The sequence below is a fragment of the Athalia rosae genome, chromosome 1, assembly GCF_917208135.1.
Source record: "Athalia rosae chromosome 1, iyAthRosa1.1, whole genome shotgun sequence".
Lineage (NCBI taxonomy): Eukaryota > Metazoa > Arthropoda > Insecta > Hymenoptera > Athaliidae > Athalia > Athalia rosae.
In genome coordinates, this window is record NC_064026.1 from 32416018 (window position 1) to 32443197 (window position 27180).

At 39.8% G+C, this 27180-nt stretch overlaps 6 protein-coding genes and 1 long non-coding RNA gene across 11 annotated transcripts in view; 3 read left to right on the forward strand and 4 right to left on the reverse strand.

Moving 5' to 3' along the window:
- The first annotated feature begins 14 nt into the window (after positions 1 to 14).
- Positions 15 to 2947, forward strand: LOC105691599 (guanine nucleotide-binding protein-like 3 homolog). The gene is made up of 8 exons (XM_012410198.3): positions 15 to 286; positions 401 to 511; positions 607 to 974; positions 1057 to 1444; positions 1511 to 1865; positions 1943 to 2168; positions 2539 to 2725; positions 2799 to 2947. Exons 1-8 carry the CDS (start codon positions 268 to 270, stop codon positions 2891 to 2893), a joined length of 1749 nt encoding a protein of 582 aa, XP_012265621.2. The 5' UTR covers positions 15 to 267; the 3' UTR covers positions 2894 to 2947.
- Positions 2948 to 6760, reverse strand: LOC105691598 (coatomer subunit gamma). The gene is made up of 6 exons (XM_012410197.3): positions 6576 to 6760; positions 5120 to 6224; positions 4447 to 5026; positions 4047 to 4363; positions 3736 to 3934; positions 2948 to 3626 (listed from the first exon to the last, which is right to left on the reverse strand). The coding sequence occupies exons 1-6, from the start codon at positions 6613 to 6615 to the stop codon at positions 3240 to 3242; spliced, it is 2628 nt and encodes an 875-aa protein (XP_012265620.2). The 5' UTR covers positions 6616 to 6760; the 3' UTR covers positions 2948 to 3239.
- Positions 6742 to 8326, forward strand: LOC105691600 (39S ribosomal protein L47, mitochondrial). The gene is made up of 5 exons (XM_012410199.3): positions 6742 to 6991; positions 7280 to 7453; positions 7545 to 7759; positions 7854 to 8013; positions 8106 to 8326. The coding sequence occupies exons 1-5, from the start codon at positions 6864 to 6866 to the stop codon at positions 8245 to 8247; spliced, it is 819 nt and encodes a 272-aa protein (XP_012265622.2). The 5' UTR covers positions 6742 to 6863; the 3' UTR covers positions 8248 to 8326.
- A 5-nt stretch (positions 8327 to 8331) lies between these two features.
- LOC105691597 (pleckstrin homology domain-containing family M member 2) lies at positions 8332 to 17023 on the reverse strand. 2 transcript variants are annotated; one of them, XM_012410195.3, is made up of 9 exons: positions 16681 to 17023; positions 15589 to 15784; positions 14848 to 15035; positions 13689 to 13883; positions 11848 to 13548; positions 11363 to 11587; positions 10687 to 11268; positions 10481 to 10600; positions 8332 to 10390 (listed from the first exon to the last, which is right to left on the reverse strand). In XM_012410195.3, exons 1-9 carry the CDS (start codon positions 16768 to 16770, stop codon positions 10274 to 10276), a joined length of 3414 nt encoding a protein of 1137 aa, XP_012265618.2. In that variant the 5' UTR covers positions 16771 to 17023; the 3' UTR covers positions 8332 to 10273. The 2 variants fall into 2 exon arrangements, with proteins under 2 accessions (XP_012265618.2, XP_048516150.1); XM_048660193.1 differs by lacking the exon at positions 15589 to 15784.
- Positions 15018 to 16479, forward strand: LOC125502230. The gene is made up of 3 exons (XR_007280086.1): positions 15018 to 15480; positions 15562 to 15811; positions 16062 to 16479. It is a non-coding gene; the product is annotated as an uncharacterized LOC125502230 (long non-coding RNA).
- Positions 17024 to 17595: 572 nt separating the features above from the next.
- On the reverse strand, positions 17596 to 20209 carry LOC105691548. Its single transcript, XM_025746589.2, has 3 exons — positions 19804 to 20209; positions 19616 to 19698; positions 17596 to 18838 (listed from the first exon to the last, which is right to left on the reverse strand). Exons 1-3 carry the CDS (start codon positions 19975 to 19977, stop codon positions 18613 to 18615), a joined length of 483 nt encoding a protein of 160 aa, XP_025602374.2. The 5' UTR covers positions 19978 to 20209; the 3' UTR covers positions 17596 to 18612.
- A 4859-nt stretch (positions 20210 to 25068) lies between these two features.
- Positions 25069 to 27180, reverse strand: part of LOC105691555 (cardioacceleratory peptide receptor-like) — a 33797-nt gene continuing 31685 nt past the window's right edge. For 2 of the 4 annotated variants that reach the window (XM_012410092.3, XM_048660207.1), the window contains 2 exons: positions 26921 to 27101; positions 25069 to 26152 (listed from right to left, as the gene is read on the reverse strand). In XM_012410092.3, the coding sequence (XP_012265515.2) occupies positions 25957 to 26152; positions 26921 to 27101 (377 nt within the window). In that variant the 3' untranslated portion in view covers positions 25069 to 25956. The remainder of the gene's footprint in view (positions 26153 to 26920; positions 27102 to 27180) is intronic. The other 2 variants (XM_012410093.3, XM_048660206.1) reach the window with 2 other exon arrangements.

The window sequence follows — 27180 nt, forward strand, 5'->3', positions numbered from 1 at the left end:
CAGATCAGTGCGCACAGCCACAGGGTTCCTTATCAGGCGAGCTGACTATACGTATACGTACACGTCTTCTTTCGCATGAGACTGCATCAGTGTTTGTATTCTACCTAGGATTCTACTCGTTTGTATGATTCTACCATAAGGGAATCCTAACCTCGTGTCGAAGCTTCTTGGTCAAACTGCGCGCACGTGTTCGATTTGCGATCGTTAACATTCGGTTGAAAACAGAGGAAAATTATTGTCATTAGTTAATCGAGATATTACCGTAACATGGCAAAATTCTGCCTGAGTGAGTATGATGAATAATTTCAAACTTAGATATAATAGTTCTATCATTACTTATATTGCTCCATGTGAGCGATCGGTATTAAATAGTTTTCATTGCTGTTCTGAAATTCAACAGAAAAAGGTAGTAAAAGGGTGTCTGCACGACAGAGATACAAGATTGAGAAGAAGGTACGAGAACATAATCGTAAGGTCAGAAAAGAAGCAAAGAAGAATCCCAAGAGCAAACGTAACTACTGGTCTTTTGATTTGTCTTTCTCGTTTTCACCCTCATATATTTTATTTGTTTTATTTATTTATTTGTTTATTTATTTATTTGATCAGGAAAGACAAATACAATACAAGTTCCAAATTCATGTCCATTCAAGGAGGATGTTATGAAAGAAGTGGAGGCTTTAAAAAAGCAACGAGAAGAAGAGAAACAGAAGCTACGCGAGGCTGCACGAGAAAAAAAACTTGCAGATAAGAAAGGTAACTTGGAGGGGCTGGTCACAAAAGCTCAAAATAAACAAATACAACACGATGCACAAGTGACGCAAACACCCAATAGTGAATTTGGACAGAAGCCTGTTAAAAAAGAAGAAAATTCCCTCAAGGCTCATTACAAAGAGTTCAAGAAAGTATTAGATGCTGCTGATGTTATCCTGGAAGTTGTAGATGCTAGAGATCCTTTGGGAACTAGGTGCAAGCAGGTGAGAAAACAGTTTATTTTGAAAGATCATGAAAAATTGCTGCTGTGGGTAAATTAAATATCACATCAAAATTTACGTACAGGTAGAAGAGGCGGTGCAAAGTGCAAAAGGAAACAAAAGACTGGTGCTGATTTTGAATAAGGCCGATTTGGTGCCAAGAGACAATTTGGATCAGTGGCTGAAATATTTACGCCAAAGTTTACCGGCGTTAGCATTTAAATCCTCCACGCAGGATCAGTCAAAAAGACTTGGTAGAAAAAAGCTTGGCAAAAAAACCGAGGACTTAATACAAGGGGGCGTATGCTTTGGTGCCGAATTACTGTTATCTTTGTTGGCCAATTACTGCAGAAACAGTGGTACAGTAAAGACCAGTATACGTGTTGGAGTGGTAGGGCTACCAAATGTTGGAAAGTCCAGCGTTATTAACTCTCTGAAGAGGAGTAGAGCATGTAATGTGGGAAATACGCCAGGTAATTACTTCCTACTATTAAATATTGAGCCTTATTTCAGATACTAATCGTAGATTTTCGATGAAGGTGTCACAAAAAGCATTCAGGCGGTACAACTTGACTCGAAAATTAAGCTTCTCGACTCCCCTGGAATAGTCTTTGCAAATCCTCAGCAGAAAGACTCTGATGATTCGTCAGTTGCTCTTAAAAATGCTGTTCGAATCGAAGCTCTGCAAGATCCATTTACCCCAGCTTCAGCAATATTGAAGCGTGTATCAAAGAAACATATGATGGAGTTATATGATATCCTTGAGTACTCAACCCCAGACGAATTTTTTGCAATGAAAGCGGCGAGGATGGGCAAGTTCAAAAAAGGGGGAGTACCGAATGCAACGGCAGCGGCACGGGGATTATTAGCTGATTGGAACTCTGGAAAAATTCGGTGCGAGAGAAAACAATGGACAAGAATTTTACCATTTCTGTGAGAATAATAATCGTTTTACTCGATTTCTATGCTAGGTATTATACGATCCCTCCGGAAGACTCGACCTCCCAATTATCTGCTGAAATTGTAGAGCAGTTTGCAAAAGAATTTAATATTGAAAGTTTTGCAACCGAGGAAGCCGTAATGTTAGACAATGTCGTGGCAGAAGCAGCAAAAGAAAATACAACTGAAACTGTCATTTATGATAGTTCGGGTCCTGTTGATTCAGCTATGGAAATTGAAATACAAGGAAAAAAAACGGTAAAAAAGATCGTAGTTCGCACACATACTCGGAAAGGCCGATTTTGCTAGTGTAGAGAGAGAGGAAGTAAGAATTTTGCGCACCCGGGTTCATTTTCTAGTTGAAAGTAATGGTTCCCTGATAGTCTGTTTTTCTCGCCACAAAACTAAAATCGCGCCTTTCCGTTCGTTTTTGAGAAAAAAACAGTATGTACCACAGAAGTAACAGAGTTTCGCTCTCTCGGCATAATAAGTGCCCCCACCTTGGGCTTGGGCGTAAACTGAACCAGAGCGAAAAACTCCTTCACTCCCTATATGCGCAATATAATAATGTAGAGACGCACGTATCATGAAAGTTGCGGAATCACACCATTCATCTTGATTATTGCAGCAACAAAAAGTCGCTGTACGACCAGTAGACAAAATTAAGAAAGGCAAGAAGGGAGAGGCTAAGACGACGGGAATAGAACCTAGAAAAAAGAAGGTGGAACCACTATTCGAAATCGAAGGCAATCAGAGATTGAACAAACTAAGCAAGTTACAATTTAAAAAAGATAAAAAGGAACGCGCTAAGAGAGGTTGGTGATTGTTGATTTACATTATCTTCTGATTATTTGGATCAGACACACATTGAATATTTCGACCTTTCAGAAAAATTAGCTGAGGGATTAGCTGGAGTGTTGGAAGATATCAGTATCACAACCACAGATGACTATGACTTCGCGACAGATTTCAACATGAATTGAATATGTCATGGCAAACGCTAAGAAACTGGAAATAAATTTTTTGTATCCGCAAAATCATCTGTCAATGGCCCGTATTTATTCTTCTTTATTTAATATAAACAATATACAGACTAATCGGCATGGCATAGCAATTCTGTTCAACGTGTGAGAATTATTAGAGCGAAATTAGTCGACAGATAACGTAACGTATAATTTGAATATAATACACAGTCTAGGATTTGAATCCTGTGATAAGAAAGTCCTTAGTATCTCTAGCGATGAGTTCGTGTTGAAATACGGGGTACGTTCTCGAATTTTAGATTTATGCACATTAATCGATCAAAATTGTTTGCAGCCAATTCAATTTCTATCCTACGGAGGAAGTAACGAGTTCTGCCACATCAGGATCCGATGATCTAACCGACAATTGCATGGTTACCTGACTATCAGCTAAAGCTAATCGAGCTCGAGCCAGCACTTCTTTTCCGCCCCTAAAAATACCAGCTAACAATAACGTGTGCCCTACTGCATCCGATGCCACTCGATGACTCCGTTCAACGGATTCAAGACCCAAGAAACCAATGAGACTTTGAACTGCTCCTTCAAGGGTAGTTACCGAGGCTCCTAGAGCAAAGGTTTCTTCTAGTTCAGAGAAACCACGAGTCGCGGCCGCCTCCCAAGCTGCACTGAAATCTGTGCCTCGTCCTCCGGTTCCACGCATTTGATCCGCCAGAGTTACTTCTAGGTCTTCCAACTGTAGAATTGTATACGGTTTTCGAGTTAGATTGCGTGAAAATCACAATTCAGCGATTTATTTTCCACAAATTAGGAAAACATTGCGATCCTAATAGGCCATAAATTACCATGTATTCGTCGCGATATCCCTGCTCAGCATCTGGAATACCTGTGGTGGGATCACAATCGCGTGCCATGAAACGCAAGGTTGTTGGAATGGTAGTTACACTAGCCTGAACATCCCCAGGGAATTCCAGTACCGTATACGTCGTTCCAGGCTCATTGTATGCCAATCGAGGGCATGGAATTTCATACACGACTCTGTAACTGTAATGCGAAGATATCATTAGTTGCTTGCCTTTACTTGCGAATCAGGCAGATTCAGATATGTATCAAGTCTATTCTTCGAATAAATTCTGTTGTAAAGTGATACACATACCCTTCTGGTGGCTCAATGGCGACCCTGACATCTTCTAGTAGTTGATCGGAAAGAGTGTTCGAACAATCAAATTGTAGAACAAGATGATTCGAGAATGAGTGCTTTACACATTTGACATTATATTCAGTTTCAGATTCAGTCAACTCGACGACTGCAGAGGATTTGAAGAGTGGAGACTCGGATATAATCGCTGATAAATGTGGAACTTGGGCTAGTTTTTCCATCAATATTTCTTCTCGTGAAAGTCTCGGCTGTTGTTGTTTCGTAGCATGTATTTCTGGCTTTGACGGCTCTTCTACGGTTTGGGCCGGTAGAATCTACAAGCAGAATATTAACCGTTCGTAAAAATTGCGCAAAGTAAACGTAAAAAGATGAATGAAATACGTTGCTCTCAACATACCTGAGAAATGTCAAACGGTTCTTCCATTGGAGAGCATACATAATTATGCAATGCTCTTTCCAAGCTCGGAATCGAGAGAAGTGGTGGTTGCACGAGTGAGAGAGTTGTTTGATCAAATTGCTGTTGAAGAATTGTGCAATAATACGCAGCGCGATCGCGTACTTCGTCATCAGAATCCAATTGGCAACGTGATAGCAGTTCAAGAATATTAGGAAGAAGAGGAGGACATGTTACCGCAAAGCGTGCCAATGCAGTTACAGCTGCAGCACGAACACTAGCACATTCCAGAATAACACGGTTGTAGATGAAACGAATGTAACGAGAAGGCTGCTTTGAAGTTGGACCCTCTTGACCAAGTAGATGCAGTATGCGTACCGCGAGTGAGATATGCTCACAATCCTCGATAAATTCGCAAAGGTGTGCAAGCCCAGCCTCTTTTGCTTCCGAGTTACCTTCCATGACCGCTATTATTGTATCTGCAATCGCTGCTTTGTATTCTAGACCACCCTCATCCCTGAGCATTGCAGATAGGAAATTCATGAGCACAGCATGTTTCCGAGGAAACTTTTGACATAACGCTCTGTAATAAAAACAATAATGTACATCAGGATAAAATTATTTCGAAGATTAATTTCGAAAAAATTCTGCATAGATTATCGAGTGAAGGAATTACCTTATAGCCTGAACAACAACGACCTTGAATTCGTCAGATATCTCAGACACAAAGGTAGTAATTTGTTTCATCAAACGATCAACAGAGCTCTCTGCTCCAGTTTTCAGCAAAGTTGTGATAGCCAATGTAGCAATAGACCTATTAGAATCTGAGATTAGATTCTCTAGATCCAAGTTACACGCAGTCACAGCAGCCGGATGAGACATTGCTACTTTGTTCAAAGTTCTAACAGCAGCAAATCTCACGGCTGGTTTTGTTGAACCACAGAAGAGCTGTAGCACACTTATAGCTGAGGCAAGTTCCCTTGTCCCACTCCGGCCCATGCTGACCAAGGCATGAGCTGCTTCGTAGATAACCATTTCCGATTTATGACGTAGACACGATTCTACAAAATCCAGCAGCTCTCCGTTACCATCTTCCTCTTCCAGCAGCTTACACGCCATTCTGATCAACATGCAAGCGGCATATGGACTTTTCAGGATCGTTCGAGTTAGCTTTGTAACAAGTTTGGTGACTGCATGCTTGTCTGTCTTCCGTGCCTGATAAAGAACTCCTAGTGCATGGTACTGAACCATAACATTGTCAGAATTTAGGGCTTCTTGAGCTTCGTTTGCCCATCTTCTAGCCACATCTCCAGAAATACTGGTCAAATGAAGTGTCGAAACTAGCGCAGCACTAGAGACTGCCGGCGAACGGTCGACAATAGCTTGTTTCATGTAACGTTCAATAGCCTGAAGCATAGCCCCATCAGTGATAGTACACAGGGCTCTAATTGCTGATGCTCTGTATAAATCCTCTTTTCCAGTCATGTCTTTTGTAAGGCTAGAAGTGACTATAATCACATCCTCAGCGACTGAACTCAATTCCTTGATTCCCAAGTAAACCAATCGACGCAAAATGACATCACGTGATTGGAAGAGTTTTGTCATAGCAAAAAACGCTTCCGTCGCTTCGGTAGTCCCTAACTGTTCACCTTGATTTATAAGGTACAATATCTTTGTCAGAATATGAGCGCATTTTAGAGCATTCACCGGAGTATCATTGAATGTCCGAGCCTCCTGGAGAACTGTTGTTTTCTCCATGTCTTGAAACGGATTTCCTCCGCCTAGAAGCATATTTAATATAATTGATCAGTTCGTGGCAATGAACTGAAGAACAGTTAGTTCGTTGGTAACTAATCGAAACAATTTTAAAAACGTGCTGGCAAGTCTTGTAACTCTGGTGCATACCTAGTAACTTATACAATTCATGCAATTACTTATGCGAACGAGTAAAAGGCTTATCAGGAACAGGATGACTAGAATTGAGGAATACCAAACTAATGCTGACACTACTACTATCACATACGGGAAATATCTGTCAAGTCGGTTGAGTCTAATCATTGACAGTCTGCTCAAGCGTTCATTATATAGAATTCGACAACTGATGGATATTGTTAGAATCGAACTCTACTTACCGTCTTCTTCTTCCTTTTTATCACGCTTAAACGCGTTCATCGTTCAATAATTCCAGTCAAACCGTAGTAAAGAACTTGTGACACGTCACCTTTTACCAAACTTTTCTCTCGTTGCTGGCAACAAATTCGTTGGTTGCTGGTTATACACCGTGCTCTTAGAGCATATATCACAACTGGTTGACGTAGTTATATATCATTGGAGGTTCCTCTTAAAGGGAAAAAGTTCTAACAACAGCCGAAAGCGTCTCTACTGCACACCAATCCCAGAGATTTTCATTCGTCTTCATAATGGCGGCCCTTGCTAAGGTCGTGCACATTTCCAAAGCAGTAAACAATGTATCGAAACTGTTTACAAACTTTACATTATCGTCAAATGTCATTTCTACGACAGCCTCTGTTACTCGACTAACTACAAGGTGAATAATTTTAGTTACGTCTCACCAGCTTGTCATTCTTGTTCCATTCACTCCATAACCGTGTGCAATACTCACAGTGTCGGCATTTTATGTACTGGCTCTATGTTGAATGAATTTTAGCTACAGAAAAGTTGTTAATGCATTAATCATCACTTCTATTTTCTTCACTTGCCGTTGACGTTTGGAAATTGTAGCAGAAAATCATTCCATCATAATTTTGATCCTGATTTCTTAGCTTTCGACATCATTTTCATACAAGATCGTTTTCAAAGCAATTCGTTGATGTAGGATACCGACCTGTGCCAACCAAACCGCTTGTTTTCATACAACACTAAGGCGAAATGACATTATGGAATTTTTTGATGACCCAAAAAACTGGGGCGAGACTAAAGTAAAAGTGGGACGGGCTTGGAAAAAAGACGAATTGAGACTCAAAAGTAATGAAGATTTGCATAAATTATGGTTGGTACAACAATTTTCACAAAATTTTGCAATGCGACATAAATGTTAATTTGGGTAGAAAATGGATTGATCCTCAAAAAACTATTCCTAGGTTTGTTTTGCTGAAAGAGCGCAACATGTTATTAACAATGGAACATGCTGCCAAAGAAGAGCACGAGATATTCCCAAACCCTGAACGAAAGGACAAAGTTGATGAAAGTATGGAAAATTTAGAGGAAGTTGTTCGTGAAAGAAATAGAGCTTACCATCTCCTCGAAACTGGTCAAGACGGCGAACGGTCAGGAAAGGTGGTCACCAGTCAGCTAGGTATTTACTTTTTGATATTTTTTAATAAAGGATTAGTCTAATTCCAGATCTTTGATCAAGCTCTACTAATTCACATAGGTATTTGCTTTCACAGGATTGAGATACTACTACCGTTTCTCTGAACACAAAATTCCAAAATTCATGAACTCAGGATGGCGTGAGAGATATAAATTTGGCTCTCGTGGTCATGCGGTACGGAAGTTCTTGACTTTGTACAGAGAAAAATTATGGCAGACGAAGCGCAAAGCCATGGTGTATGTATTTTCTCAACATAATTCAAGTCATGTCTGGAGATGAATTAACATAAATAGTTGCCGCCAATAACACATTGCTCTGGAAATTTCAGCCGTGAGCGGAATCATGTAATGCATCTCATCAAAAGATTCCCTAACATGGATCCGGAGGCTATCAAAAAGCATTATCCTAATGTTAATCTCGAGAAACTTGCACAGAAATCCAAGTCACGAGGACATTATGCACCTCGGTAAACATTGCGCTACGTAGAAAATTTCTCAAATATTTCTGTAAATGAAATTTTGAAAATAATAAAAATCATCTTACATAAGACTGTCTGACTAGTTCATACAATTTATTAGTTTTCTTTACAATATATTTTGAGTCTTGGATATAACTGCGAAATACATCATGCACCGGAAAGTTCATAGACCATAATATCTAAAACAGCTGACTGTAACATTTAAAATACTACATCTATGTCTTTCCAGCTCAATCTCACAATTGAGAATGGATACGTATCTACTCTCAACGATCTTACCAACCAATAAAATAACATATATGTATAAACTGGTCTTGTTATCAAACATACCACCCACAAATTTCATGATCACAAATTCTTGATACCACATGGGGTATGTGTGAGTATTATATGTATATGTTATTAATTAACAACCATCCTTGTTGTTTTCTAATATAGTAGTATTATCTATTTTCTGATCGCATAGCTCCCAAATGCAGCGATCGGCGATCTTGGTAAAATATTCAATTATTCGAGATCAACAAAATTTATCACCGACACAGCCCAACAACGTGGTACCAAGGCTACCGAAAAATATTAATAAAAATAGTCAATGTTAATATAAATAAAAGATGTACAATTAGCTTCAATTAAATTATCTTGAGACACATCCACAATCATAATTCTTCGTAATTAACGCACGATACTCGCAAAAATTCAATCATCAAACAAATTAAGCACCTTATTTCGTATAATACAATTTCTGTTAGTTTTCTTTCCTTCGCTGTACCCGTGAATCAAAAAACTACAAATAACGAAAATTAAGGTGTAAATCTTACAAGATTAAAATTAACATCTACATGTAATCAACTTAATCAATACAACCTCCATCGTAGCCTCATGTATTTATGCATTGGCTATTTACGCTAGCGATTCAAAATGAGATAAACAAACATTAATGATGTGTTAAAAAATTATGCTTCGTGTTAGGAATGTTGGTTACTTATTATGTCGGTTATACGTCCCTACAATTAATATGTTTAGTATAGAGTATCATCTTTGTGAAAGTTATTGATTTTTTCAGCATTGCAATCTTAGTTACCCATTTACTCATGAGTTTAGTTGAAAAGACTTGACTAAAACGTATAGTATTATTTTCGTTTGAATATACGTGTGAGTAATATATTATTTATAGTAGATACTCGCTGTGTTATTGTAAGAATAGTTAATAATTGCCGATAATACACACAGTCTTCCCATATTCCAACTCTGAATGTTAACTGTAATATTTCACAAAAAATAATAATGTTGCAGTAACTTGTTGGCTTTATCTGCCAAAGGATTTTTTATTGAATTAGCTGCTGAATCCCTCTGTCCAAATCTTACAATCAACTCTTCACTTTCGCGACTCTGCCAAATTTCAACCCGATTTATTATCAAAATATAATTAGGAGTAGATCTAACTTGTGACTATTGAACTTTGCATTGACGAGTCAGAGCATTTTACAGGACTTGTCAAAAATACTTCTCGCAACAACAACAACATCGATCAATAATATGCTACTCCAAAGATTGTGTACTAACGAGATTGTTTCATTTCGGAAACTAGATGCCGTGCCATTACTTTATAAATTATAACTTGTTAATAACTCTTAACTGTTCTAATATTTCTAATTATTTTCAATGGTTGATTACAAATAAATCATACGATCAGCTACACGGTTCAACTAAAACTATCAGAAGTATATTGGGTATGTTCTTCAAAGGGGTTATATCGAAAGATAAGCTTGACGTTATATTACGAATAAGAATGGATTCAACTTAAAATTCATGTGACTATTTGCAACAGAGATGATAGATCTCAGATTCCAGTATTTTCTTCCTAATGATATCACCTATTGTATTCTGAATCTCATGTGTTTTTTTGGTGCTCTGTAAAAAATACTCTGATCGATGGATAGCCGAAAAAGCAATTACAGAATTATATGATTCTGAGATTTCTACTGTTCAAATTTATGCTCACGCGGATATCCAAGCCGCTACTCCGTTACCATGGGTAATAAATACTGCCAAGCGAGTTCCAGGTCTTTACTTGCATCTGAACAGCGACGGTGAAGTAGATCTTGGGGAGGAAGCGTTACCATAGGAAAGTCACCCTGTATCATCAAATAATAGGGTATATTATTGTCGGTAGCTATATGTAATGTTCATCAAACGATCTGATCACTAGTTAAGATAAATCCTACCATATTCGAATCTGCCCACAGGGTTTGTAGAACCTCTCGAAAAGTGCACAGTTCGGTATAGTTTGTAAAATAAATTACCCAGTCTCCGCTGCTTTCATGAACTTCTCGGCAAGCGAATTCCTGAAATAAGACAATCAATTTTAAACTATCGAACTAATCAAAAATTAAGAATGAATTCTGGGCGAAGGTGGAAAATAAAAACTCACCAAGATGCACCACGATTGTTGAGCTAACGGAACTCGAAATGCAGTTAAATCCTCAACGCAGGCACACGAGAGAGTTTGTCCCCTTTGAGTGCCAGGAAAAGCTTCTTTCATTGCAATTAAATGCCCGGTAGTTGCTACAAGACTGCACGGAAGTGGTTCTTTTTTTTCAGAACTGTTAAAAAGTCCCGAAGCACTTTGGACAAAGCTTTGTAGCCATTCCGAAGCAACATATTCATCTGGTGCAGCAAATTGAAAGGACTTGTTTGGCTTCAGAAGGATTTCAAATGTATGAGGCCTATGTGAGTTTGGAATTCTTCTGCATCCTTGACATAAGCCGCCCTTGAGTGGAATTGCTCGTTTTGGAAGCCGCTGGTTTGAGTCAGTAAACATGTAAACGACTCCACCCTTTAAAACAAAGTATCCGGCTTCCCAAGGGTTGGTAGGAGCATTGGGATACATTGGCTGATAAACGTGTGGTCTGAACATAAGATGTCCTTCTTTCATAGGGCCACAAGGTGTACTAGGTGGCGAAACATGTTCGTCTTCCATGTATATAAGGCTGTAGTGTTCGATTCTTTCATCCTAAAGAAAAATAATAAAAATAAATCGTTTGCGGACAGCAGTATCTTAGATTTAAGGTTGCACCATAGATGTATTGAACTGATTATAAACTTACGGGATGTACAGCTGTCTCTGCAAGGACTGCATGTCGCAATGCGTGCATATCTTCGTAATTTAACTCCTTCACAGCGGGGAGCTGTGGTTTGGATGGAGAGCGTCTCATTGCCATCTCCAAATGTGCAACTAACTCAGATGTGGTTTGTGAGCTACCAGTTGAGAATAGATATTGCATTTCGTAATCAGCATTGGATATTAGTATGGTTTGTGCGTTTGGTCCAATCTATGGAAAGAAGCAACGTAGACGGTACTACATTTTTTTTTCACAGGTCGAAATTGCGATTTTAAGTTAATTGAAGCGGTAATGGAGGGTGTTCGAAATGAAAAACAGAATGTGTTGGTAATATGGATTACAGCTGATTGTTACTATCCATAACGTTATTATGCATTTGTTGTTTATCGAAAGAGATAGCGTGGTAAAGAACAACAACGATAAGTATAATACATGTTTGAAATAACATCAATTTATTTCAATATGCTTACCATAATAACATCCAGTTCGTTATATGGGATGACAAATTGATTGCTATAAGAATGATCGATCTTTGATCCGGTCAAATACAATGTTTTATCTGTTAGTAGCGCTAGCATGGGTCTACTTTCTCCATTGGTCATGTAAGAGCTCCTCACTTTGTAGACCTTGTAGAGTTCTTCGGTTTTATCTCTGTATATATGACGTTTGAACGTCTCTCTGAGTTTCAATCCGATTTTTTCTCCACTGAATTCTTGTTTTTCAGCTGCAATGTTTTCCTGGATCTCTTTTTCCAAATTATCATTGAAGTCCTTCACCGAGTCTTTGTCGGCTTTGACTCCCTTGAAATAGAATGGAGTTACTTTGGAGGGTTTTTTGGCCTTTTTTGTTTCAAACTTGCGCTCTGTTACTGATCGTAAGAATCGACTTAGCAAAGAGTTTTTAGACGGTGCTTGACGCAACGATGGAAGTGTTAATCTGTTAGCGTCACCTGATAATATCGACGTTACATTTCGTTTTTTCAATGGCGAAGACAAATGTCTATTGTTTCTTCGATCTTCAACATCTGACACGGTACTGTCTACGTCAGACCAATCGCTAGAGCTTGCATATTTTTTGTGGTTTGATTTGTTCTGCATTTCAACTTTTGACAATGCATCCTCAATAATATTACCGCACTGAGTTTCAGCTATGTATGCTTCTTGGGCTTCATTTTCTTTGAGCTCAATTTCAATTTTTGGTCGAAAACCTTTTCCTGGATCTTCTTGGCCCTCTGGTGCTCCACGTTCTGACAAGTTCAACTCGCAAGTGCATTTACAATTCCTTTCGCAAACAGCCTCGCTGCATAACTTAGGTAGGAATCTTTTATCCGAGTCGCTCTCAAAAACACTCAGAGAAGACGCTGAGGAATAATAATCCGAATTCGCATTTCTGGTGATGATATTCCTTTGAACGTACGGCGAATCTCCGTGACCACACCAACTATAGCGACCCTTTTGGACATCTTTTTTCGGGACAGAGTTGGGAGGCAAGAAACTCATGGAGAAGTCAGAATAATTCTCGTCGTCCTCCAGCTTCATAGTTTTCAAGATATCCTCATGGAAACTCACTCGTTTCTTGGTATCGCTACGCTTTTTTTTACGTTGCCTTCTTTGTACTACAGTATCTGATCCAGATGAAGACATTATACTGCTGTCTGTCATGTTTATGGTATTGAGAATGCTATAAGGTGCTTCTGTATTGTCACAGTCTGATATAGTCATGCTCAGTTCCAAAAGATTAGTATCGTTATTAATAACATACGAGTTTCGAGGATCGATATTTTTCTTGAAACAATAACTACCGTCGGCATAAAGGCTGTATCTTTTGTTTAATTCTTTGGTGTTGTTTTCAAACTCATTAGTGATTTTGTCCAGCTTCGATTCATCCAGACTTTTGCTATAAAAACTATAGTCCTTCAGAGTATCTAGACTCGAGCAATTCGTATCATTCTCTTCAAGCTTATTTGTATTTCGATTAGCGATGTCACTTTTTGTCATAATTCCTTTTTGAAATTTCGGGTCTGTTGCTGGTGATTGCATCGGAGTCTTACTATCTTCACTGGAGTCACTTGATGACAATGTTTGTTCTATTGTTTTATTATCGTGCACATCAGGAAATACTTTGTACTTGTTGTGACGATACTTTGGAATATCTTCTACAGAAGAATCCTCCTGAGAGCAAGTATGAATTATTGCAAAAATTTCAACCAGTCGCATGTGAACATACATTTTGTAAATAATGATCAACGTCTTGCGATCCCACAGCGTCAACTAATTAAAATTGAACGAATAAAAAGAACAGATTAACTTACTTCTTTGTAGCTACTGGCATCAGTTTCATTAGCAGGGTCCATATCACTGTCAAAAGCAACGCCACTATCACCTGGAGAAGCAAGACTTGAAGATACGCTGGATGATCTGAGGTGTAGAGATAGCGCAGTTCCAGAAGGAGAGCCGCTCATAGGCCGCTGAGGCATGTAATTACAGATATCCAAGTATGTGACATCCTGAAAGCAGAACAACATAATCACAACCACCCTGTTTTTTTGCAGACTATTTATTGGTTCGATTGTACTGCTTGAAGTAAACAAACAAATGAGAAGAATCTCTCTTGCTTATTTGTTTACTTCAAACATGTTATCAGCAGCATCCTATACTTTACTCAAAGTAAAAGTACGGATGCAGATTGGTTTACCTTTGTTGAACCTTTTTCTGCAATGATACAGATGTTGATAACATCCAATTAATGACAAGTAATATATGCACGCACTTATTACGATAACCTGTTGCCCTTGCTATCGGTAAAAAGAGCACTAGCAGTTCAGAATACGCGTTTTTTATATTAACAAAGTTGTTTATTCGTTTGATAATTGTAACCATGGGGTGATATCGGAGTTAGAAGAGGAGGGGTATCTGGTAAAGGCTAAGAAGAATTTTATAAGTCTGCTTGTACTTTGTCCCAGAAATTTTGGAACATACTATCTTTTGAACAGATTGACATGTCTTCAAATTTCTGCTTCTCACAATTCCATATGAATGCAGAACTATTCATTCGGTTTTTTTTCCAATAAAAAAAATTCTACCAATCATAAATCAAAAGTCAATGAAATTGAAGAAATCAACGGCATTCGATTGTAAATCGTTTGATTCTTTATATCTCTCTGTACGTTTCGAAGTAAATCAAAAACATCGTTAATTCATATACGATGAGTTTATCATAATGATTAATACAAGCTGAGCGCATATTGATATACCTTGGAGGCTTGTCAATATTTTGAGACTCTGATTATTTATTAATTCACTGTTCGACATTAATCGATTGATACAAAGATCTTAGAGTTCGTCATACTACTAGTATCGCGACTGATTACCATGCAACCAATTTGGGTGACCCAAAATATTAAAATGAATATTTGAGGTGGTAATGTCTACAGAGCATTAGAGTTGATTATTATCCGTACAAAGTCTTACCAATTGCAATGTGAACGACACATTCTCAAGACCAGCCAGTAGATTGACTAGCTGAATTGTTTTGTCAACATCACGGACGAGGGCATGGGTGAAATACTGCTTCTGGAGTGTTTTAGTGTCTCGTAAAAGGCAGGCTAAGTAACTTTCGAAGCTTCCCTCACTCAGTGTGTGATACAGCCAGGCACGACCTGTTAGAACAGAAAATACGTCACTACTTGGAGTGAATTTTGGACATCTTTTTAAAACCAACAGCATCCACATCGATAAATGAAATCATTGCATTTTATGCATGAAACAAATTGGATTTTGCGTGTGATGAATTTGCCGAATGATCTGATACTAATTGTTTAAAATATTGTACACATGGCAATAATGAACTTGACGGATTTCATCAACTCTGTACATATTTTTACAATTTGAGCAAGTTAAGTCTGCACTTTCCCGATCAACCATATTTATACAGTTTGGAGTACAGAACTACTAAAGCCAATATGCACAAAAACATCCATTTGAGATAAGCTGTGCGATACTGTCCAATATTAAAAAGCCTGAGCTGCAAAAGTAGGCATCCAGGAGGAGCTAATAACAATAAACTTGCGAGAGAGACCTGGATGTATAATGGAATTGTTATTGGTAGATTATGATTTAAATCTGTTATCCTTTCCAGTAACTCTCTAAGTAGTTACTAAGTATTGTATCCGGTACTTTTCATAGCAACATATACTTCACATCAAAGTGTACCTTTTCCAATGGAAGTTAGTACGCTTTGCAACGCATGTATCACGACGACAGTATCTTGGTGACTGAGTTCTCTCGCAGTTCCCCAATATCCATGTCTTTCTACGCGTAATCCATGTCGTAAGGCTCGGTCTAACCAATAAACCAACCAGGAATCACCGTCCAGGACCACCGTACCATGCAGACTCTGAGCGTATACCTAACACAAGCACATAGAAACTCATGGGTACCCATACAATCACTAATGAATTGCTCATATCAATCAGAGAGTCTATTCTAAATGTTCGACCCTTTGCTCTGTTCAGTTTAATTCACACATATTTGAGAAATAAATAGGCTGCAAGAAATGTGTGCAGAGCAATGTAGTCACATATCTATTGTACATATGCATAAATAAGAATTACTCACTTTGATTTTCTGAATAGAGCATATGAACTTGTTTCAATACCGTTAATTAACAGAGAATTTGTTTGCAGTTACACGAGACAGCGAGACTCATCGAAAAGGATGACCCATTGGTTGCTCGATGGTAAAAAAGTTGGGAAGATATGAAAGGGACAAAGGAAAGTGTTAAAGGTTAGTTATGTGTATGGAGCATGCTAGAGATTGTTAGAGAAAATGCGAATGTTCTGATGAATCAATGAAACATCGACATATAGTTCATGATGGAAAATGGCTACATTACGGAAAGACGGCGAATGCAATAGGCTGTAAGCAAAAATAATTTGTCTCTGTATAAATGCCCAAATAGAATAAATTCTTATAATGCTGGTATACGGAAGCTGTGATGAGGCGTGTTTTAAGCTTGAAGTAATATCATTTTGCGCAGCGTGATTGGTAATGACAATGGTAATTGAAGCGAGAGTGACGTTAGGAATTGTGTGAACAGAAATAATACAAAAATGAGTATGAATGAAAATGTGAATAGAAATCGAAAAAAAAGTTGCATTGACGAAGCGTTAAAATTCTCCGAATGGAGCATATGTTAATATTCTTCTATGACATCTTATAAAATGAATGTACAGGTACGTTGTAGTTTGATCGAAAATACGCGATGACGTATCGAGAGGTTGAAAAATCTAGCAGACAGCTTACCAATTTGACAGCTTTGGTAAGTTCTTGGAGGATTCGATCTTTTGAAAGGACCTTATCGGTGCAAAGATCCATATCATCCTGCGACGGCATTGTTTAATGTTGGTTATTGATCGATTCACATCACTTTGGCCAATAAAAGCCGAATATTTATCTTAAAATACGCTCTTTTACTGAAAGTTAAAAGCTTCTGCTCTGGCCGTGACGATGTTGCATTTCTCTCTTCTGTCAGCACGGACGGTAGTATCAGAACGCTCCGCATTGATTTTTAGCTGCGCGCCATTGCCGCGGGAATTACAAATTTTCGTCTCCTATTAGCTTATGTCAGTGACCGTTGACCGAAGACCATTGACTAACTAAGTATAGTTACTCAATACTGAAGATTACGTTCTTAGCTTTTAGGCTGTACGCCGTTTGAACTGCGACACGAACCTCATTCAAGCACAAAGAATATCGTTCGAATGACACGTACGGTAGATGCCTCTTATAACTCACAGCGTGCTGTGTCAGCTGCAAATTCCCCCTCCTATTCTTGCTCGTCAATTCTACATATGTATAACAACAGGCGTGATAATTTATACATATACATACATTATATGTATATGTTTATTGATAGTTTATATTCTATTGTACGCTCACGAAGCTTACACACATTGCGTTGACTGAAGATACCAATGTTCAGTCAACAAATTCAGTGTAGGTCTGAATTCGTTGGTTCAGTGAACGCACTGTATCATAGCTTTTCAAACCTTACTCGGTGAGGAAAATTTTACCCGGGCGCGGGCGATATGATTAAATAGCAAGGAGGAAATTGGATTGTGGCGATTACACGTATAATTGCAGCTACACAATCTCTGTGCTTCACAGCATACGTCGAGGGGGTGGAAAAACTATACATACATACATGTATATGCATACATGTACGTACAATAGGTGGCATCAATAATTAAAAATAACACAGACTTTATCAAATTATAGGGAGAGACAATCTGCATATCTTTCAGTTGTATTAATTTAATTACTCATACGTACGATATATCTCTGTTTGGTCGCTCATATCGGACTCTGAATGAAATTAAATTGCTATACTTTGACTATAGCCTGACATTGGAGGTGTGGAATTGGAAAAATGATTTCTTAATCTCATTCCCAGAATAATGAAAAATAAGAAAGAAAAAAACTCGCCAAGGAGTTATTACGAAATATCAAAGCTCAAGGTTGTTTTACTGCACAGGGAGGGAAAAAGATACAAAAAAATTCACATATCCACAATTTACTCCAATAAATAATTACTCTGATAACTGACATTATCCTTATCATTATCCATGAGAATTTGATTCACGTAAGTTACGCTCAACGAGTGAAAACTATAATATGAATACATGCATCTTGCAAAACGTAAGCATTTTGCCGTAATTATATAAGTTTAGTTTTTTGTGAGGAATAATCCGTCTATGCCGCTAGAAATTGTTGTGCTATATCATATCTATGTTCTTTAATTTTTAACTTCCAATCTTATGCGTACAAGTAATATGTGCAGTCTAAAAGTGCAGCGTGCAATTAGTAATTCGAATTTTTTGCAGTATATCATCGTGTATTTCAAACTCATGTGTTTCATCGATCAAAGGCGCTTATTCACTGATAACCACAAGACAGTGATTCGCACAACGATGAAAAACATTTTCGGTTGCATTCGAAATTGAGTATCCGAACAACAGCTAATTCATCAATATCACTCACATTTTCATGGCAATAACCGAAAGAAAAATTGTCCAAAAATAAACATGCAGTGACAAAGATATACACTTACAGTCCATATACACTGACAATTAGAATTTTTCCATTTGTTCTAATTATTTTTTGTTGGTTTGGTCTTGTTTTTTTTCAACGGGTCTGAAAGGACGTTGTACGTACATTGCACGATACGTGATTATGCTAAAAAATCGAGGAGCAATTAGCCGATCCAGCATGATCTCTCGGAGTGCGCGCGGCAGAACGCGGACTTCCTTGAAGACTTTGAGGCGTCGAAGAGCTACCTTTAGGTCTGGGTTTTAATTTGGGTTTGATACGAGCCTGTTTCCTCACAATTTCATCGATAGTTTTCCGCTCGTTGCCGCTGACCGGGAACAGCTTAGTTTCCGGACTGGCCTCCTCGAGCTCCCTGTAGGGAATTTTGAACGAGGTAGGTATTTTTATAAGTTGTTGTCGGGTCCGAATAATATTACAACTGCCAGCTATAAATTTTCACTGCGTTATCGTTGTTCTTAATATATTTCTGAACTATAATTTCTGCAGCGCATTTCTCGCGGTTAGTCGTCGTCGTCGTCGTAGTCTGCAGCAGACGCTAGACGGTATGGAACAAGCGTATTTAGTCTGGTTACTGACAGTGGAAAATTGCTGGTTTAAGTTTCATTGTTGTATAGGTATGCATGTGGGTGGTTATATACAGCTTCGCTACCATTCCCGAATATCTCCCTAAGTCAACTCGGTTCGTTGACTGTGCGAAGGGATATTAATATTCCAGCTGCTCGCAATCAGCTGTTGTTAATTGTTATCGCGAACACAGCTTTTAATACTAACTGTAAAGTATACCTAACGTGATACCTAGCATGAACCTATAACTATAATAATGTCGTACAAAAGAGTTGCAATCGTGTGCTTTTGCCACACCATGTCATTGCTTGTTTTTGCTCTCGACGATTATATTATCTTCCCATGGCATCCACCCGCGTGTGTTTCAAACAAGCCTACTCGTAGATTGGAATTAAATCGACGCGTAATTATGATACGGTTATTTTACTACCAATAAGAATGGGAAAAACATTACTATACATGGGAATTCACCAATATTCAATTGGCATGGCATTCGAGATTCATTCTCTAGAATTACAAAAAAACACAAATAAAGGCAGTCAAATGAACCGATCGACAAATTTACCTTTGATGTTTTTCCAGTTTGACGATGATTTTCTCCAAGCTCAATAAATCCTTTTGCGTTGCCTTCAACTCAGCTTCCCTCTCCTGATCGTGAAGATAGAATTTGAAAAATTCATCGCGACGGATGAGAATATTTTTTAACCAAGATTTACGACATCATCTAATGAATAATTGATTATCTTCGCGTACCAAGAGGGTGATCTTTAGCGTTTCGAGTTCGTTTTGTTTAGAATCGGCGAGATGACGTGTAGTGACAGTCTCTGCGGACAATCTCGCTAACTGCTGACGATAATTTTCTTCTCTTTCCACAGCTCTGTCCCACGCTTCTTCTCTCGCCACGACAGCGTCCCGTAGAGCTTGCATGTCGTATTCTAAGCTCTCCAGTTCGCTCCTAACGCGATACAAGAAAACGGGTGATCATTTACTCTTCCCTCCATCTCGCAATATGTTCGATACGTTATGCGATAACAAATATACGATCTACCTATATGTGTATTGTATATATCTCTGATTTGTTATTTTCCCTGATAAGTACGGCGCTTGCAATAAATTCGCGGCAATCACGGGCTCGAGGGTTAATATCGGATCTTAGCGCAAAAGTAAGTATCTAATTCCAACAATAAGTCGAAGAAAAACTGGACAAAAAGAAAGTCATCGCAGCGAATTACGACCGCAGATCGTTTTTCAATGTCGCTTGTTGATTTTTTCCCCCTTACTTTGTTATCGTGACCGTTGGCTCCGATGCTTCCCGATGACCCTCTAACTTTCGTTGACAAGCCATGCAAACCTCCCAACATTGAGAGCTTCTTTCAAACGTCGAAATCAAAGATGTCGTCGAGACTGTTTGGTGTTTGGATTCAACTCTGCGATTCTGATTTCAGCAAAATTTTGCCGAGGGTCAATAATAGTTTTTTTTACCCGTCTTTCTCGTCATGATAGGATAGAAGTTTGGATAGATTTCATGTTTATCACGAAAAGAAGTTAGTCTGCGATTAAATGAAAATTCAAGCTCGAGTATTGAGAAGAGGCGGGGAAAAAATTAGTCTGGAATTTTCTAGACTTGAGTCGAATCATAGAGCGAATGAAATTCTGATACTCACAATCGGTCTGAATGAGATTCCACTATTTGAATACGTATGGAATATAATGAGACAAATAACTGAAGTGCAAATGATTCTACCGTTTTATCGAAATATTTCAAATGAGGTAGAGCGAAAATCAGCGATCGCTGGTATCTCTTCAGGGACAAGAGGCGCGTGATGGGAGAAATCTGAAGGGATCCGAAGCGCAGGCATTTTGCAAAATAACTGATTGCGAGTGCAAGCTCACCGCGGGAAAATTTTCCAAAGTTTCCGTTGCTTTGTTTCTTTCCTTCTCCAATTCATTTTCCGCCACCTGCAACCGCGACCTCAACTCGGCTACGGATTTAACTTCATCCTCGAGCCTGCGAAGAGCAACAATTATTTATTTCCTTTTCACGACCGTTCGCATATTTGAGGATATTTCAACTTCTACTAAGGCCAGGAAAAAATATTTACTGGCGACTCAGCGTCCTATTTTCCGTAATAAGGTTGTGATTTCTTGTTTGCATAACCGTGTTGCTGTCCTCTAAAAGTTTAAGACGCATATGAAGCCTCCCATCGGCTGGAAGCGCGTTTTCCAACACAGTTTTCGGACCGTTGACGGAATTCATCCCAAAAATCATTCCCAGGTGCATGTCTATGTCAGGAAATAAAGGATCGCCTCTACCTGCAGTTGAATAAATTCACACGGAACAAATGAGCCACCCCCTTGACGGGATGTGTACTCGTCGATTGATATGATAGGAGGATTAGTACAACAGGAGGATCGATTCCAATTTTTGCGTTACAACTTCTGCGGGTTTCTCAGTGGATTGATAATCTGGGGATATTAATTAGTCGGAAAGAGCGTTCATCGTGATTATCTACGGCCAGAAAACGCGGTGACCTTCTATCCGTGGAATTCTGGATAGGTATATCGTTGGGTGGGGGGAAAATAGTCGAAGGGAAGCACGGAGAGCCTCTCAATTATCCAAGTTAATCGAAGCGAACGCATGAAAACGAATAAGAACAACGCATACGACGTCGGGCAGCTCTGGGGGTGAAAGGCGAACGAAGCAAGAGGAATCACCGACCTGTCGAATAATGTTCCATCTCGGGGCCACCGGGCAAGGGTGAATTTGTGGGTTGTGAATTTTCATCGTCTCGGTAAAGGTCGTTGCACGAGCTTCTGCCCTCGGAAGCGTCGATCACGTGGTAGCGAGCCATTCCGGCGTCCCTGATTTGTGTCAGTTTTACCCTCTCACTTTATTATGTCAGTTTTTCATCTCCAAACTTCACGTTATCGATTCGGTTCAGGTAATTGCGGTACGATTTTTTTCTCTCTTCCAAGTTCGTGCGATTTTGATATCTTCGCGCGTTAATTATACTCGGAATAATTTGACGCGACTGAAATTTTTCTTCAACTCGTCATTTGATTGATTATATTCAAAGTTGTTTCGATGTACCCAATCATAACACCTTTACGGCGATACCGAAATTCTCGATCGCATTTTCGTGAAACTAGCAACGAATAATCGACGACCGACGATAATCTCTAGTGGGTTGAAATAACCATTGATCGTGTGCAAAGGAAAAAAAGAACTTGGTTTTTTGTCGAGGCACGAGTATCTTTTTTCCTCACTTTCTTTCCTTTTTTCTTCTTTTCCTTTTTGCTTTTCGTCTACCAACTTACCGGGTGAGAAATTTTCATACCTCTCAACGAGAAGAAACTTTCATTGACGAAACTTGGCTCTTTTTTCCTATAGACGCGGCGATGTTTTCCGTTCATTGTTTTATTTTCTCAATTTTCGCGACGTTCGTTATAACGACTGAACTATTCTTCCCTTTCCGTTTTTTCTCTCCTCTCCGACCCACGCTCGTAATTTTAACCAAATTACGAACTATTGGAAATTTATAATTTGACGTCATGAACAATCTGTTTTCATCTCATTACGAAATTGATAGATTTTTCGTTTAACCTTACAGAACCAGGTGTTAACCTATGGGAAATCAATAATTGCGGTATAATTAACGATAAAGGAAACATTTATTCCACATATATGTATTTAGGCATAAGATCGATCGAATTTACATCCAAGGTAATAATTTATTCGTATAATCCATTTCGATAACAGATATCACTACCTGTAACATTTACCTGTAACATTTCAACAATACCTGGATTATTCTAACGCGGTGATTCGAACGCATATCGCACGGTAGGTAGGTAATAGAAAGGTGTCGCACGTACGTATTATCCGAGAAGGTAAATTGATTGGGAATTCATATTCGATTACACTTTCGACGAGTAGCTTTTGCAGGCAAACCGTATCAACGAATTGTTGCCGAGGGTTTTCAATTTTCCAGTAAGATGTACGTACGAATCACTCGAAACGAACGAGTACCCGATGTATGTTTCTCGCATTTCGTGACCCTATTCTCTTTCATTTCTCAAACATTGAAAATTCCAATTGAAATTGGTCAAATACCGTAGCCCGTGATAAATTTATACATAGATTGCGGACGATGGATACGATCGTTGTAACTTTTCAATGTTTTACCGATACGTAGAATTGAAGTCGAAAATATGGATTACGTGCGGTTGAGAGTTTTGTTTTATATTTAGCTTTAATTCCACCGCATAATATAAGTATATCAAATACGTCGAGTTTCGATATTGGTCGGTGAAACACTCGTGCTTCAAATGAACGAATCTCGTTCGAAATGATGTTTTACAGGAAACTCGACGATTTCAACAAGTATGCGAAAAAATTCGCCACATATATATTCCTAAACAGTATATTATGTACATACATTGTATACCATACTTGTATAATGCAATGTGTATGCAATGTGATAAATGTCACGTTCACAATTCAATGAAATACCCATTCGTGTAATCATGGTAGGGATGAATCACATACACACATATAGACGAATACCCATTATATACAATAATAATAACGGAGATTTATAAAATCTACGGTAAATTCATTGGACAGTATTTGTTCGCAATCGATTCATTCAATTCAATTATCGGACAGTCGGTCGATCGATGTTTGATTTAACCCAGAAAAGCAGCCGCTGACGAATCGAAATAATACAAGCATTCGAATCGCGAGTTAAAAAGAGCTTTCGTGCGAAAATTGGGCGGAATCAAATCGCATCTACCGGTAACTAGAGTACAGGCAAACGCCGTTCCAACAGGTGCGCTCGAGGGTGCGCTCTTGAGCTGATACTTTACTCGCGAGACGCGAGCCTTTAGTTATCGAGTGACTTTCTCGTGCTTCGGGCACACAGAGTTGATGGGCGGTTTTTGAATTTGCTCACAAGGTACACAGGTATCGGTTGTATACTTCATCGCGACGTCTCCCTCCCGGTCTTGTTTTATCTGTTCGAGGACTGAGCTCGCGTCGCCGGATCACCGGAATTAAAATTTTGAATGATTTCGCGGAAATCTCCAAGAATTCGGTCTTTCGATTACTTTGCGATATTTCCACTCGCAAATTTCTACAACGGTATTGCGCCGTAAAAATGAAGACTCTATAGCTGGATCGTTACGAGATACACGCATAGGAATTCCATAACACCGTTTGAGCGACGTTCAACCCGGACCATTGGGTACAAAGTTGTTTCCAAGTGTTCCGCAAACTTATCACAGTGAATTAATTGAGCGCCTATTTAGCCTTTAACAACGGTATATTATAATGTCGCTGCTACAGCGTGGATATAACCGTGGTTCTAGGGGGATTCCCGGATCGCGAGGGATACGGTTGATTTTCGATGGGGGTTTCATCCCGTTAAGTCCTATTTATTGGTAGCCCTCGTCCCCCCATACCGGTACAGACGTATCGGACAGCAAAATCACAGCTGGTCGGATCGCCAAAGGTAACGGTGGGCGTCGCTCTGCCTTATACGTAGACGGTAGAACGTACCGCGCGAAACGTGCATTTCTTTCGAAATACCTCGGACGTAGGGGTATACGGTGCAAAAGTCCACCGACTCCGACCCAGCTTCGCGATGTACTTCTTGAACTCTTACCTTTCTCACTCACCTCCCCTCTCTCTCTCTCTCCCCCCCTCTCTTTCTATCCTCCCTTCTGTCTTTTATTTGTTTTTTATTATCTTTAATCAAATTTAGGTGCAACCTTTGAATGGAAGAACCGAAGGGAACGGCCACCCGGGATCCCCGGAGGCGGTCAGATTGGATGACTCGATTCAAAGACACCCTCGGAGCGCACGAATAGTCGCGTCGCAGACGTCTAAGGTTCAACGTGTGCGTCGGATCGATTTTGCTTCTACCAAAAATTTCACTTGAGCTGCTGAGCGTATCGCACGCATACGATTCGATGTATTCAAAGAAAATAGGTGGTAAGAAATGATAGAAGCAATGATCAGCGGTCAAAGATTCTTTGCAATTCGAAACGAATTACCTTAATGACTAATCATTTTTTTTTTTATGATAAATTTTACAATTGTACATTTAGACCGAATATAAAAATAAATATACTGTACATCAATTTTTTAGCCGTCTTACCATCAGACGACTTTAAATATCCACTTTTGATTTATCAAAAGTCTGCTTTTTTTATTCAATTCTTTTACCGACGGTCATTCGTAGCTGAAACGATGTAGAAATCACCACAATCAAGCGTCGATCGGATGGCGATAAGCAAAACGTCTCGACCATCGAGAGAATATATATATATATATTTTTGTTTTTCTTCAAACTACCGGAGAAATGTGAGGCGCGGTTCGATCCGTGAGAACGTACGAATGGTAAAAAGTTTTCAGAAACGTTGGTTACGACATCACTGCCGTCCAATCGATGAAATTCCTCGCGTCGCGATGAGAAAAGTGGAATTATCATGTTTGCGCTCATCGTTGGCTAGGGTCACGCGATTGCAACAGCTACGGTAATACGATCGCGACGGAAAATCGGAGATACAAGGGAGGGTAAACGAATCAAGAACTTGTAATACCCGTGACTCGGGGTGTACGGTATATTCCGGAATAAGTAATAAGACACTGCGCTCCAGGGATGGGGGATGAGAGGGGCGAAACTGCAACCCTGTTTCGCTTCATTTTTTTGCATCCTTCGTCCGTTCGTTTCCCTTGTTTTTTTCATCCTCGTTGTCGGGGGTTTCCCTGGAGCGCAGACGATCCTCACAGGATCACGTATCCTATTGCATTTCTCGTCAGCCGAGTCAGCACGGCGCGCATGCATCCAGCTTCGCAGCAGCGGACTACCGTGATAGTCAATTTCCCGTCTTCGATCCAAACTACACGAGGGAGACCATCACCCGTTTCTTCGAAGGGGGATGTAAATTTGCAGCGTGCGCGCTCCGCCGGGACGAATTGGCCGTCAAAGAGGTAGTTACCATTGTCCTCGTACCGTTGTGTGCGGAACCGCTGCCGAAGCAGTGGTGCGGATTCGTAGGACACCATCCCGAGATCCAGGAAATCGCCTGCAAATTACTAAGAGAGCATCGTTACCAACGGCGAACTTGACTCCGCCACTCGTCCTCTGCGGTGTATGAGATTTGTCAATTTTACGTTGTACTCTAACGATAAAAGAAAATTCGCACTCTCGAGTTCACCGCTTTCGTGCGACGGAAAGAGGGAATCGAGGCAAGAAACAAGGAATGAGCGGAAGTCGGAAGGGACAATGTCCGTTTCTCGGGGATCGCCGATCGCCAGGTGAAAATAACAGTCGACGGGATAGCTCTGTGGTTCGTCGGTCGAAAAAACGCCGCGGGACTCTGCAGAGGACGAAAGATTCTCATTCCGTTCGACTCTTGGTCTCGCCGTCGCAGTCGTTGCTGCATTTCTACCGGGGTGGGCGGCAAAGTGTAAAAAGGACCGAAGAGACGAAGCCTTCTGAGATTGGAAAAGCGAGGGGTACGAGATTCCAGATCGAGGTGCGGATAGTCAATTCCAACGCGGATACGGGAAAAGCGGGACTTTTTTTCTTCAACCGAAGACGAATCGTCGTCACGACTCTCGCGACCATTCGAGTAGGAAATGGTCCGAGTGAGAGCACCGTCGAGCCGTCTGCCGTCTGTGGCGAACAAACACCGATAGTTCAAACTCGTCAATTTCCTACGGAATCCTTACGCGGACGGTCGACAAACCGACTGCGTCGATTTTGAATCGGACGACATCGTGTCTGCTCGCTTGAAATTCAAATCTCATACCGCCGCTTACCGAGACGCGGTAAAATTTCAACAAGGGAACCAGACTCACCGTATACTCTTGCACAGCGATGTACTGAAGAGACAATAAATTATTGGGTTCGCCGCCGAATTGAGCGGAGCGAGACTTTGAATGAAGCTCGCGATCGCGATGTTGGCCTGCGTGTGGGGAATGTGTTCAAAGACTTGCAGCAGGTCAAAAATTATGTACGGGCTCCAGCAGATGATGAATACTGTAATAAATGAAGGAGAAAGAAAGATTACCCGCGGGCACCGTTCTATACAGAAATCTGCGTCTCTGTCGCCGTTCGA

Excerpts from the sequence above, each read along its gene's own strand:
- LOC105691599 (XM_012410198.3), top strand. Across the intron at positions 975-1,056 it reads TGGGAACTAGGTGCAAGCAG|GTAGAAGAGGCGGTGCAAAG; the intron begins GTGAGAAAACAG and ends ATTTACGTACAG. Across the intron at positions 1,866-1,942 it reads TGGAACTCTGGAAAAATTCG|GTATTATACGATCCCTCCGG; the intron begins GTGCGAGAGAAA and ends TTTCTATGCTAG.
- LOC105691598 (XM_012410197.3), bottom strand. The coding sequence starts at position 6,615 with ATGAACGCGTTTAAGCGTGATAAAAAGGAAGAAGAAGACG. Across the intron at positions 5,027-5,119 it reads GTTGTTGTTCAGGCTATAAG|AGCGTTATGTCAAAAGTTTC; the intron begins GTAATTCCTTCA and ends TTTTTATTACAG. Across the intron at positions 3,935-4,046 it reads GCCATTGAGCCACCAGAAGG|TTACAGAGTCGTGTATGAAA; the intron begins GTATGTGTATCA and ends TTCGCATTACAG.
- LOC105691600 (XM_012410199.3), top strand. The coding sequence starts at position 6,864 with ATGGCGGCCCTTGCTAAGGTCGTGCACATTTCCAAAGCAGTAAACAAT. Across the intron at positions 6,992-7,279 it reads GTTACTCGACTAACTACAAG|GATACCGACCTGTGCCAACC; the intron begins GTGAATAATTTT and ends TCGTTGATGTAG. Across the intron at positions 7,760-7,853 it reads GGTGGTCACCAGTCAGCTAG|GATTGAGATACTACTACCGT; the intron begins GTATTTACTTTT and ends TTGCTTTCACAG.
- LOC105691597 (XM_012410195.3), bottom strand. The coding sequence starts at position 16,770 with ATGCCGTCGCAGGATGATATGGATCTTTGCACCGATAAGGTCCTTTCA. Across the intron at positions 13,884-14,847 it reads TGTCGTTCACATTGCAATTG|GATGTCACATACTTGGATAT; the intron begins GTAAGACTTTGT and ends TTCTGCTTTCAG. Across the intron at positions 13,549-13,688 it reads ATGCCAGTAGCTACAAAGAA|GAGGATTCTTCTGTAGAAGA; the intron begins GTAAGTTAATCT and ends ACTTGCTCTCAG.
- LOC105691548 (XM_025746589.2), bottom strand. The coding sequence starts at position 19,977 with ATGCAAGCTCTACGGGACGCTGTCGTGGCGAGAGAAGAAGCGTGGGAC. Across the intron at positions 19,699-19,803 it reads CGCTAAAGATCACCCTCTTG|GAGAGGGAAGCTGAGTTGAA; the intron begins GTACGCGAAGAT and ends CTTCACGATCAG. Across the intron at positions 18,839-19,615 it reads AAACTGGAAAAACATCAAAG|GGAGCTCGAGGAGGCCAGTC; the intron begins GTAAATTTGTCG and ends AATTCCCTACAG.